At 42.9% G+C, this 13,968-nt stretch overlaps 1 protein-coding gene across 1 annotated transcript; it reads left to right on the top strand.

Moving 5' to 3' along the window:
* Positions 1-9,294: 9,294 nt before the first annotated feature.
* On the top strand, positions 9,295-13,920 carry HIPK4 (homeodomain interacting protein kinase 4). The gene is made up of 2 exons (XM_075606988.1): positions 9,295-11,210; positions 13,384-13,920. Exons 1-2 carry the CDS (start codon positions 9,549-9,551, stop codon positions 13,555-13,557), a joined length of 1,836 nt encoding a protein of 611 aa, XP_075463103.1. The 5' UTR covers positions 9,295-9,548; the 3' UTR covers positions 13,558-13,920.
* The last annotated feature ends 48 nt before the right edge of the window (positions 13,921-13,968 follow it).

The raw sequence follows: 13,968 nt of genomic DNA, 5'->3' as shown, positions 1-13,968 counted from the left end.
CACATGTCTGAGATCAGATGCATTGTAAGGAACCCCGACCCTCTCTAATAGGCACATGTCTGAGATCAGATGCATTGTAAGGAACCCCAACCCTCTCTAATAGGCACATGTCTGAGATCAGATGCATTGTAAGGAACCCCAACCCTCTCTAATAGGCACATGTCTGAGATCAGATGCATTGTAAGGAACCCAGACCCTCTCTAATAGGCACATGTCTGAGATCAGATGCATTGTAAGGAACCCCAACCCTCTCTAATAGCGCGTCTGAGATCAGATGCATTGTAAGGAACCCCAACCCTCTCTAATAGGCACATGTCTGAGATCAGATGCATTGTAAGGAACCCCGACCCTCTCTAATAGGCACATGTCTGAGATCAGATGCATTGTAAGGAACCCCGACCCTCTCTAATAGGCACATGTCTGAGATCAGATGCATTGTAAGGAACCCCGACCCTCTCTAATAGGCACATGTCTGAGATCAGATGCATTGTAAGGAACCCCGACCCTCTCTAATAGGCACATGTCTGAGATCAGATGCATTGTAAGGAACCCCGACCCTCTCTAATAGGCACATGTCTGAGATCAGATGCATTGTAAGGAACCCCGACCCTCTCTAATAGGCACATGTCTGAGATCAGATGCATTGTAAGGAACCCCGACCCTCTCTAATAGGCACATATCTGAGATCAGATGCATTGTAAGGAACCCCAACTCTCTCTAATAGGCACATGTCTGAGATCAGATGCATTGTAAGGAACCCCAACCCTCTCTAATAGGCACATGTCTGAGATCAGATGCATTGTAAGGAACCCCAACCCTCTCTAATAGGCACATGTCTGAGATCAGATGCATTGTAAGGAACCCCAACCCTCTCTAATAGGCACATGTCTGAGATCAGATGCATTGTAAGGAACCCAGACCCTCTCTAATAGGCACATGTCTGAGATCAGATGCATTGTAAGGAACCCCAACCCTCTCTAATAGCGCGTCTGAGATCAGATGCATTGTAAGGAACCCCAACCCTCTCTAATAGGCACATGTCTGAGATCAGATGCATTGTAAGGAACCCCGACCCTCTCTAATAGGCACATGTCTGAGATCAGATGCATTGTAAGGAACCCCGACCCTCTCTAATAGGCACATGTCTGAGATCAGATGCATTGTAAGGAACCCCGACCCTCTCTAATAGGCACATGTCTGAGATCAGATGCATTGTAAGGAACCCCGACCCTCTCTAATAGGCACATGTCTGAGATCAGATGCATTGTAAGGAACCCCGACCCTCTCTAATAGGCACATGTCTGAGATCAGATGCATTGTAAGGAACCCCGACCCTCTCTAATAGGCACATATCTGAGATCAGATGCATTGTAAGGAACCCCAACCCTCTCTAATAGGCACATGTCTGAGATCAGATGCATTGTAAGGAACTCCAACCTTCTCTAATAGGCACATGTCTGAGATCAGATGCATTGTAAGGAACCCCAACCCTCTCTAATAGGCACATGTCTGAGATCAGATGCATTGTAAGGAACCCCAACCCTCTCTAATAGCGCGTCTGAGATTAGATGCATTGTAAGGAACCCAGACCCTCTCTAATAGGCACATGTCTGAGATCAGATGCATTGTAAGGAACCCCAACCCTCTCTAATAGGCACATGGCTGAGATCAGATGCATTGTAAGGAACTCAGACCCTCTCTAATAGGCACATGTCTGAGATCAGATGCATTGTAAGGAACCCCGACCCTCTCTAATAGGCACATGTCTGAGATCAGATGCATTGTAAGGAACCCCGACCCTCTCTAATAGGCACATATCTGAGATCAGATGCATTGTAAGGAACCCCAACTCTCTCTCTAATAGGCACATGTCTGAGATCAGATGCATTGTAAGGAACCCCAACCCTCTCTAATAGGCACATGTCTGAGATCAGATGCATTGTAAGGAACCCCAACCCTCTCTAATAGCGCGTCTGAGATTAGATGCATTGTAAGGAACCCCAACCCTCTCTAATAGCGCGTCTGAGATTAGATGCATTGTAAGGAACCCCAACCCTCTCTAATAGCGCGTCTGAGATCAGATGCATTGTAAGGAACCCCAACCCTCTCTAATAGTGCGTCTGAGATCAGATGCATAGTAAGGAACCCCAACCCTCTCTAATAGGCACATGTCTGAGATCAGATGCATTGTAAGGAACCCCAACCCTCTCTAATAGCGCGTCTGAGATTAGATGCATTGTAAGGAACCCAGACCCTCTCTAATAGGCACATGTCTGAGATCAGATGCATTGTAAGGAACCCCAACCCTCTCTAATAGGCACATGGCTGAGATCAGATGCATTGTAAGGAACTCAGACCCTCTCTAATAGCGCGTCTGAGATCAGATGCATTGTAAGGAGCCCCAACCCTCTCTAATAGGCACACGGCTGAGATCAGATGCATTGTAAGGAACTCAGACCCTCTCTAATAGGCACATGTCTGAGATTAGATTCATTGTAAGGAACCCAGACCCTCTCTAATAGGCACATGTCTGAGATCAGATGCATTGTAAGGAACCCAGACCCTCTCTAATAGGCACATGTCTGAGATCAGATGCATTGTAAGGAACCCCAACCCTCTCTAATAGCGCGTCTGAGATCAGATGCATTGTAAGGAACCCCAACCCTCTCTAATAGGCACATGGCTGAGATCAGATGCATTGTAAGGAACTCAGACCCTCTCTAATAGGCACATGTCTGAGATCAGATGCATTGTAAGGAACCCCAACCCTCTCTAATAGGCACATGGCTGAGATCAGATGCATTGTAAGGAACTCAGACCCTCTCTAATAGGCACATGTCTGAGATCAGATGCATTGTAAGGAACCCCGACCCTCTCTAATAGGCACATGTCTGAGATCAGATGCATTGTAAGGAACCCCGACCCTCTCTAATAGGCACATATCTGAGATCAGATGCATTGTAAGGAACCCCAACTCTCTCTCTAATAGGCACATGTCTGAGATCAGATGCATTGTAAGGAACCCCAACCCTCTCTAATAGGCACATGTCTGAGATCAGATGCATTGTAAGGAACCCCAACCCTCTCTAATAGCGCGTCTGAGATTAGATGCATTGTAAGGAACCCCAACCCTCTCTAATAGCGCGTCTGAGATTAGATGCATTGTAAGGAACCCCAACCCTCTCTAATAGCGCGTCTGAGATCAGATGCATTGTAAGGAACCCCAACCCTCTCTAATAGTGCGTCTGAGATCAGATGCATAGTAAGGAACCCCAACCCTCTCTAATAGGCACATGTCTGAGATCAGATGCATTGTAAGGAACCCCAACCCTCTCTAATAGCGCGTCTGAGATTAGATGCATTGTAAGGAACCCAGACCCTCTCTAATAGGCACATGTCTGAGATCAGATGCATTGTAAGGAACCCCAACCCTCTCTAATAGGCACATGGCTGAGATCAGATGCATTGTAAGGAACTCAGACCCTCTCTAATAGCGCGTCTGAGATCAGATGCATTGTAAGGAGCCCCAACCCTCTCTAATAGGCACACGGCTGAGATCAGATGCATTGTAAGGAACTCAGACCCTCTCTAATAGGCACATGTCTGAGATTAGATTCATTGTAAGGAACCCAGACCCTCTCTAATAGGCACATGTCTGAGATCAGATGCATTGTAAGGAACCCAGACCCTCTCTAATAGGCACATGTCTGAGATCAGATGCATTGTAAGGAACCCCAACCCTCTCTAATAGCGCGTCTGAGATCAGATGCATTGTAAGGAACCCCAACCCTCTCTAATAGGCACATGGCTGAGATCAGATGCATTGTAAGGAACTCAGACCCTCTCTAATAGGCACATGTCTGAGATCAGATGCATTGTAAGGAACCCCAACCCTCTCTAATAGCGCGTCTGAGATTAGATGCATTGTAAGGAACCCAGACCCTCTCTAATAGGCACATGTCTGAGATCAGATGCATTGTAAGGAACCCCAACCCTCTCTAATAGGCACATGGCTGAGATCAGATGCATTGTAAGGAACTCAGACCCTCTCTAATAGCGCGTCTGAGATCAGATGCATTGTAAGGAACCCCAACCCTCTCTAATAGGCACATGGCTGAGATCAGATGCATTGTAAGGAACTCAGACCCTCTCTAATAGGCACATGTCTGAGATCAGATGCATTGTAAGGAACCCCAACCCTCTCTAATAGCGCGTCTGAGATTAGATGCATTGTAAGGAACCCAGACCCTCTCTAATAGGCACATGTCTGAGATCAGATGCATTGTAAGGAACCCCAACCCTCTCTAATAGGCACATGGCTGAGATCAGATGCATTGTAAGGAACTCAGACCCTCTCTAATAGCGCGTCTGAGATCAGATGCATTGTAAGGAGCCCCAACCCTCTCTAATAGGCACACGGCTGAGATCAGATGCATTGTAAGGAACTCAGACCCTCTCTAATAGGCACATGTCTGAGATTAGATTCATTGTAAGGAACCCAGACCCTCTCTAATAGGCACATGTCTGAGATCAGATGCATTGTAAGGAACCCCAACCCTCTCTAATAGCGCGTCTGAGATCAGATGCATTGTAAGGAACCCCAACCCTCTCTAATAGGCACATGGCTGAGATCAGATGCATTGTAAGGAACTCAGACCCTCTCTAATAGGCACATGTCTGAGATCATGATAAACTAGAAAAAGATATACCCTATAACTCAGCGCAAAAAAAAAAAAAATATATAAAGTGTAAATACAATATGTGAATAATAAGCTTATTGCTAAGTGAAAGCTGCCACGGGGTCTCTGCCAAACAAATTCCTCACAAACTCATTACAGACAATTATACAAAAAATGCAATGACCCGGCGCTTCAGGCTACAACAATACCCCAGTCCAATGATTAGTCCATATAGATATGGAAAGTTCTTTTCAATATTCCAGCTGATGGAGCGATGGTGATCCAATTGCTGGCTGCTGGTTCCGAACTCCTCCTAGTATGTAATGGACAAAAAGGAAAAGACCATTGCGCAGCCACAAGAATCCACAAATAACTCCACAACAGATTAAAGTTATGAACTTACAGACTTGCTGTGTTGTTGTTCCTTTGAGACAATCTGTGCTTTTAACCTCTTCTCTTCCAGATATCACGAATCCCACGTGTTGTATGTCTATCCTCCAGGTTTTCTGTCTGTTCACAGCATTACCACTTGGTCATAGTTCCCATGTGTTCCCAGAAAGGAAATAACATGAAAGATGATGGTGCAGATTGATAAAAATTTATTACAATAAAAATAAAAAACAGCCAAGGGCTTACTCACATAAACCAGGCTGTATAAAAACAGCTGACAACGTGCCGTCCGCAGCTTGATACAATCAGGTAGGCAGGCTTCTAGGAGGATGGCGCTATTGTTGTTTGCAAACCCTGAAGTGGCGTCTAACTCTCAGTAGTTACTCTGCACGATTCGCCCCCTCTATTTGCTATAGCTTCCTCTATCTCAGCTTGAGGTGGCCAGCACTGCAGAATGTGCTCTGCTCACCTCTCTGGGTAACTGCCGTCAGCCCGCGCTAAGCCTCGTGATGTCACACTCTGGCGTCTCTCCTGATCTCTATGCTCCTGCTTCTGAAGACCGTGTCAGTTCTAGCTCCTCCCTCTCCATTGAGAGGTCATTGCATTTTTTGTATACATGTCTGAGATCAGATGCATTGTAAATTCTTCTGTATTTGGTACAATTTTCAAATGACCTGAAAATTGCAGGGACCCCTATAGCGATGCACGGGGAACCCAAGCTTTCCTAGGAACCCTGGTTGGAGAAAAAAAAACTATACTAAGGTAACATTATCTATTGGTACAGTTTACAGCTCAAACTGCGGGGAACATTGGCAACACATGATCACAACCAGGAAAGTGTTGCAAAGATCTTGCACTTGCTGGGGAGGTGGGTTAAAACCTACTATAGAAATGAAAAGATGCTTTAAAACTCATTAAAAATGACAGACTTGAATTTAAAAAGTCATTACATAGTTACATAGTAGATGAGGTTGAAAAAAGACTTCCGTCCATCAAGTTCAACCTATGCTAACTTTAGACAACAGATATTTTATCCTATATCTATACTTAGTGATCCAGAGGAAGGCAAAGAAAACCCCAGAGTCACGTCATCCAATCATATCTCATAACGGGAAAATAAATTCCTTCCTGACTCCAAGAATTGGCAATCGGATTACTCCCTGGATCAGCGTCCTTCCCATGTTTACTTATTTGGTATATCCCTGTATACCTTTCCTATCTAAAAAGATGTCCAACCTTTTTTTGAACAAATCTATTGTATCTGCCATCACAGTCTCCATGGGTAATGAATGCCACACTGTAACTGCCCTTACTGTAAAGACCCCTTTCCTTTGTTGCTGGTGAAATTTCCTTTCCTCCAACCTTAAGGGATGGCCCTCAGTCCTTAGTACTGCCCGTGGGATGAATAGTTCTTTTGAAAGCTCCTTGTATTGTCCCCGAATATATTTGTATATAGTTATCATATCCCCTCTTAGACGCCTCTTTTCTAATGTAAATAAATCTAATTTAGCTAGTCTCTCCTCATAAGTTAGATTGTACATCCCCTTTATTAATTTTTGGCTCTTCTCTGCACTCTCTCTAGTTCCATAATGTCTTTTCTTAGGATTGGTGCCCAAAATTGTACTCCATATTCAAGGTGTGGTCTTACTAATGCTTTGTAAAGGGGCATAATTATGTTTACTTCCCTTCCATCCATTGCCCGTTTGATGCAAGATAAGATCTTGTTTGCCTTTGCAGCTACTGCATGACTTTGGGCACTATTGCCAATACTACAGAACTGATTTTTTTGTTAAACCATTAAGATTTCACGTGTTTTGCTGCTTTAATGTCATTTTTAATGGGTTGTAACATACTGTACAGCCTGTGATTTCTATAGCAGGCTTTATCACACCTCCCCAGCAGTTTGAGATATTTGCAACACTTTCCTGTTTGTGATCATTTGTTGCCAATATTCCCAGCAGTTTGAGTTTTAAACGGCAATAGTCAGTTACTTTAGCAACAATAGCGCTGTGTTACATTGACTGAAGGATTGATTGGAACTGAAAGGCGGCCATTTAGTTAGGCACACAATCAGAATTTTTACAAATTTATAACAGAAGCACCAAACGATTGTCAGCTTAGGTAAGAATGTAGAAAGTTGTTTCGTCACATCTCTTGCATATACAAATAAGAAAAAAGGGGAGAATGTAGAATTGCTGGTTTAACAGCATGGATACACAGAATGGGGGGTGGGGTATGGTGGATAATAAATCAAGCTACATTGTGTTAAACATTTTGGTACTTCACACATGGGCTGAACCTTACTAAATTATGCTAACCCTACCGCATCTTTCCGTTCAGTTGCATGGACCCAAAATCTACAAAGACTTAGCACTGTTTAGTAACTTTGGACCACAGTCCTTTCTCTTAAAGTATTTAGAAACTAAAAAAGTGACAAACAAGAAAAATAAAAACCCGGTTATATTTAAAATGACCACACATGATAGCTTAAAACCAGAGACAGAACATAAAACACAGACAAAGCTCAGATTTAGCACATCCAGTGAGACTCATACACGGTACAGTGCCTAAATATATATGTATAAATATCTATTAAGTATATTAGCGTTAGGGACCCCAGATATGTGGTCTGCCGTGACGTTGGCTCAGGGGCTTACAACAATTTTGGCCAAAAATGTCAAACTAAAAGACCATTTTACTTATTAGATATTTATACATATATATTTAGGCACTGTACCGTGTATGAGTCTCACTGGATGTGCTAAAACGGAGCTTTGTCTGTGTTTTATGTGCTGTCTCTGGTTTTAAATATATATTGCCATGCTCAGTAGCACTCCTCTGTGACACTCATATGCTTATATATATGTTGTGGTCATTTTGGGGGTTCAATAGGAGCTTGTTAGGTGTCCAGTATGTTTTACAATTCTTGTCCAGCTAGTCATGGCTGATTGGAGGGTGGCAACCTCCTACTTAATTTAAGCTCACCCCCTCCCACATTTAAATGGTTATGGGCTCACTCCATAGCATCTTCCACTCAGGGGAACCTGCTTGCTTGCTGGATGGTTGGGACAACTCTAATACAGAGTGCTTTTCCTGGTAATGTACAGGTTAATAAAAGCTTCAATCAGACTTAGAACTTTGCAACTAATATTGACAGATTTACTAAAAATCATTCTTCCTGTTATTACAAAGATAATTAAGAATTTATATTAGCGTTAGGGACCCATTATATGTGGTCTGCCGTGACGTTGGTTCAGGGGCTTACAACAATTTTGGCCAAAAGTGTCAAACTAAAAGACTATTTTACTTAATAGATATTTATACATATATATTTAGGCACTGTACCGTGTATGAGTCTCACTGGATGTGCTAAAACTGAGCTTTGTCTGTGTTTTATGTGCTGTCTCTGGTTTTAAATATATATTGCCATGCTCAGTAGCACTCCTCTGTGACACTCATATGCTTATATATATGTTGTGGTCATTTTGGGGATTCAATAGGAGCTTGTTAGGTGTCCAGTATGTTTTACAATTCTTGTCCAGCTAGTCATGGCTGATTGGAGGGTGGCAACCTCCTACTTAATTTAAGCTCACCCCCTCCCACATTTAAATGGTTATGGGCTCACTCCATAGCATCTTCCACTCAGGGGAACCTGCTTGCTTGCTGGATGGTTGTGACAACTCTAATACAGAGTGCTTTTCCTGGTAATGTACAGGTTAATAAAAGCTTCAATCAGACTTAGAACTTTGCAACTAATATTGACAGATTTACTAAAAATCATTCTTCCTGTTATTACAAAGGTTATTAAGAATTTATATTAGCGTTAGGGACCCCTTATATGTGGTCTGCCGTGACGTTGGTTCAGGGGCTTACAACAATTTTGGCCAAAAGTGTCAAACTAAAAGACCATTTTACTTAATAGATATTTATACATATATATTTAGGCACTGTACCGTGTATGATTTTCACTGGATGTGCTAAAACTGAGCTTTGTCTGTGTTTTATGTGCTGTCTCTGGTTTTAAATATATATATTGCCATGCTCAGTAGCACTACTCTGTGACACTCATATGCTTATATATATGTTGTGGTCATTTTGGGGGTTCAATAGGAGCTTGTTAGGTGTCCAGTATGTTTCACACATGATAGCTGTAAGCATCAAAGAAAGATGACCATGTATTGTGAAGTCATGTCACTGTAGTGTTTAATCTTCATACCATCAAGAAATGATCAGATCTAATTGGGACATCCTCTAACTGTCTAAAGCTATAGGCCTTATTTATCATGGGGCTGTTCTTTCCCTTATTGCTACAACAGAATCCTGCCTGCTTGGTAACAGCGGAACTCAGCTAGTCATAGAATGATATTCTAAAGATGCACAGATGGCTTCCCATCAGAAAAAGCGGTTTCAGTTGCTTCTAGGCAATAGTTGTAGTTTCTTGTTGTGTGTTTTGTTTGATATTATCAAGTGGGGCCTAGAATGGCGCTTCTGCAATCAGAAACTGACTATTATGATATGATCGAGGTTTTGGGGAAAGGGACCTTCGGGGAGGTGGCAAAAAGTTGGAAGAGAAGCACTGGTCAGTTGGTGGCCATAAAGATACTCAAGAATGATGTCTTCAGGAGCTGTATAATTAAGAACGAGATTAAGCTGTTAAAAGCCATGAGGGAGGTGGATCCGGAGGAATCTCACATCATACACTTCTATGAGTATTTTAATGATGACACCAAGTTCTACTTGGTTTTTGAGCTCCTGGAACAAAACCTATTTGAATACCAGAAGGAGAATGAGTTTGCCCCGCTGCCAATCAGACACGTGAGGACAATCACCACTCAGGTCTTGAAAGCCCTTTCTAAGTTGAAAGATCTTTCCATTATCCATGCAGACTTGAAGCCTGAAAACATTATGTTGGTTGACCAAGCAAAGTACCCTTTCAGGGTCAAAGTGATTGATTTCGGCTCTGCTAGTATTTTTAGCGAGGTTCGGTACGTGAAGGAGCCCTATATCCAATCCCGTTTCTACAGATCCCCCGAGATCCTTCTAGGTTTGCCCTTCTGCGAGAAGGTGGACATGTGGTCTCTTGGGTGCATTATGGCAGAGCTCCAGCTTGGCTGGCCGCTTTACCCTGGGAACAACGAATATGACCAAATACGTTACATCTGTGAGACCCAAGGAATACCCAAGGGTCACTTGCTGAACGCGGCCAGTAAGACATTCAACTTTTTTAAAAGGAACAATTCACAGGTGGGGACCCAGTGGGCCCTCAAGTCTGCAAAAGAGTACCAGACGGAAACAAAAGTGAAACCACTGGAGAGAAGAAAGTACATCCTAAATTCTTTGGACCAGATAGAAACGGTGAATGTCCACAAGCCTGTTTATCCAGATGTTGAGATTCTGGCGGAATATTACGACTTGAAAGACATGGTGGAGCTAGTCAAAAGGATGCTGACCTGGGACTCCCATGAGCGGATAAATCCCAATGCAGCCATGAAGCATCCATTCATTTCCCTCCAGCAGTTGATGAATTATGAGCCCACCAAGTATTACCAGCTGTCGCTACAGTGCCTCCATAACTCCATAAAGAAAGAGGATAGTCCGTATCACAGCGTGCTGGCAGGCCAGTACTATGGCCAAGAAGTGCCCGAATATTACCAGGGTGAGAATGTGCAGCATATGACCAACCTGACTACTGTCCAAAGGACCATTGACCAGATGGATGACCTGAGCATTGAAGAGCCGCGGAAAGAGATGAAAGTTAACCTGTGGGGGGAAGGAGCCGAGATCAGTAGTTACCAGCCCGAAACATTGCTGGAAGGCGCCGCTACACATCAAGACCACGCTTGTCTACACCTCCCTGCCTACCAGGCTAACCGCCCTCGCCATGAACAGAGACGGGAGCCTGTGATGGCTTATTATGGGAGCCACCGTACTTCAAAGCACTCCAAAGTCCCTCGCCATTCTAACTCGGATGTTACTTTTGCAAATTTGATCTTGCTGGGCAAGCACTCCCCTGAGGACACCATAAGCTGGGAAGAGGAGGATAGGGGCAGTCTCAACTCTTTCCCTTCCATTGCACAAGAGTCCAGTGCGGGAGAAGATCATATCATATACAAGAAGCCATATTCTTCGCCTACAGTAGAGGTAAGGGTTATTTAAGTGACTATCCTTATTCCAGGCTGTCTTCCTGGAGTAAACCAATCTGCATTCACTTACAAATAAGCTTTGCAGACTGGTACATGGTGCTATACATGGATAGTAAAAGGGTAAATAAGTTAATAGGGACAATGCTACCTTCCTTTATGCACGATGCTGAAAGTGAGAACGGTAATGCAGAAATGAACATTTCTACTTCCCTAGAACTTTCTGACTGATTCTAGATGATATTGTTAGGCTCTACTAGCTTATTGTAAATAAGTTTTTACACTACAAATGTTAAATGTGTTCAGAATCAAAATGACTGCACTCCCCCATAAACAGTGAATGTACGTATGCATTTCCATACCAACTGCTAATCACCATTTTAATATTAGAGATGTGCAAGAGGCATTTGTTCTGATTAAATAAAGGGGTATTCCAGTACAGTGCACACTAATTGAGGGGTGCACCGGGGTGCACTCCCCCCCCCCCCCACCCCAACAGGTTATGTTTTCAGGTGGCTCAATCAAAGGAAGGGGGTTGGGATTGAGGACTGGAGTTGAGCACCCCTGGTCTAAATGACTTATAGAGCTTATATATCTATATCTAGTAATATAACACTTGCATTCTTATTCCACCCATGATAAAAAGCAAAATTCAACGCAGAAGTTAGCTAGAGGCAGGGGTTAAAATGCAATAGACAATAACAGTTCTATTGCACTTGAATACTGGAGCTGAATCCTTTTAAAAAGCAGAAAGTGAAGGCCTTTTTTAAAGTAAGTCTTATTTCTTTTTTTTTTTAATACAAGTGCATTCTGTACTATTAAAGTTTGGTTACTGGATGTAGGTCTGTGTATTTTGAATTAAAAGTTCAACTTAAAAGATGCATTGGGGAAGTTTTACAATCCAAAAATTCTATGCAGCCTTTAGTATCAAAATGAGTCAGAAAGGGAACTTCTGACACAAAGCAACATGCAAACATTTTTAGCCTAATTATATAACTAAAAGCTGCATAATATTCCAATTAAAAAAACAGTCAAAGATAATTTTGTGGCCAGAGCTGGCTTTGAAAATGAATGTGATACCATGTACCTGAACAAGCTCCTCACCCCTACCACATGCAGCACTTATCACCTGAGATCTGACTCAGAAAGACTGTTCATGGTCCCAAGGCTCAACAAAGTATCCGGCCGTTCCTCCTTCTCCTACCGTGCACCCCAAAACTGGAACACCCTACCAGAGACTCTCACAGCCACCACCAGTCCAAGTTCTTTCAAATCTAAGGCTGTCTCACATTTTAATCTGGTCTGTAACTGTTACATACGTCTATAATATATATTTTCTTTAACTGTGCATGCAATGTCTTGTATATAATGTATACCCTGTTCATTTATGTAACTGTATTTGTAACCATGTATTATTTGTTTCAACTCCATGCCCAGGACATACTTGAAAACAAGAGGTAACTCTCAATGTATTACTTCCTGGCAAAACATTTTATAAATAAATAAATAAAATAGCACTACACATTTGCTGCTTCAGAAACCTCCTAATTAGAATCTTAACCTCCCAGTACCCTGTGCAGACTCACCATCGTTTTGCGCTGCACACCACTACTGCTGTACAGTAACACCCCTGTAACCTCACAGCAGTGTTACCTTCATTGGTGTTTAGCAGGTAATACAGGAGGACTGAGAGGGGCCTACATACTCAATTTAGCTTTCATGGTCAAATATATTAACTAATTAATATAAGCGAGTATCTGAGAATTTCAGTTCTCTCTACACAGGAAAACCTATAGCGCAGTGTTGTCTCACGAGGAACCCCATTTTATGTGACCCCGTTATAAAGGCACCTCTACTGGTTTAGAAATAGTCGGGTCCTATGAAACAGATTACAAACAAAAGCACGTATGACTGTTTTGCATGTTAACATACCACCATGTTCGTAAATGTCATTTTCAACCCGATGGTTTCTTTTATTGTAAGTAGGATGTAAATAATAATCTCAGCGTCGCCCTATAAAACAGCCGATAAATGGTTTTCCTGCATGGAACGCCTCGAGTATGAGGCACCTTTGGGTGACAAAGTACCCTGGTTGAGAAGTACTATTTTAGAGCATACAATAAGTAGCATGCTTTATATTTGCGTATGTTCATCCATCTATTCTCCGTCCGTAGAGAGCGCAGACAGAAGTTTATGGTTTGGAGTCACCGGTGGCCTCAGAGTGGCCCAGCAAAGATGACTGTCGGAAAGATGAGCAAGCCAGAGAAGGTCACCAGACCAAAGCAAGCACCCGCCACAAGCCGCATGGGCACCACCATCATTACCGGCAAATCATCAGCCACCACTAAAACTTGTCATCCCACCCGTTCCCTTAATACATAAGCTCCCCAGACTTCCACAACCGGCTAGACTGATTAAATGCCGCTAGGAAACTTTTGCTCGAACCTCCTTATGTCAGTGTTGTTAGTTTAGTGAAGAAGAGGGTTGAATCCCCAAGCAAACCCAAGTCGTACAACCTGAGAAGCAATACACACAGCAAAGGCTCTGAGAAATGGGATGTTAACAACAATCTTGGCCTAAGCCAACGTATGTGTGTATATATGGAACCAATCTGTAGCACATTGCAATAAAGCTTTTAATATACGACTCATGCCTAGTACATGATAGTAGCAATCCGTAAGCCATCTTTTAGCTAGTAGTGGTTCTAGCCTTTTGGGGGTCCTGCAGTGTGTAAGCTTGTGATTTGGGGACTGCCAATA

Source organism: Ascaphus truei, chromosome 7 (assembly GCF_040206685.1).
Source record: "Ascaphus truei isolate aAscTru1 chromosome 7, aAscTru1.hap1, whole genome shotgun sequence".
NCBI lineage: Eukaryota > Metazoa > Chordata > Amphibia > Anura > Ascaphidae > Ascaphus > Ascaphus truei.
The sequence above is the reverse complement of the archived record's forward strand: the minus strand, read 5'-3'. Positions and strand labels throughout refer to the sequence as shown.

Coding starts and splice junctions, on each gene's coding strand:
- HIPK4 (XM_075606988.1), top strand. CDS start 9,549: ATGGCGCTTCTGCAATCAGAAACTGACTATTATGATATGATCGAGGTT. Junction 11,211..13,383: donor ATTCTTCGCCTACAGTAGAG/GTAAGGGTTATT, acceptor CTCCGTCCGTAG/AGAGCGCAGACAGAAGTTTA.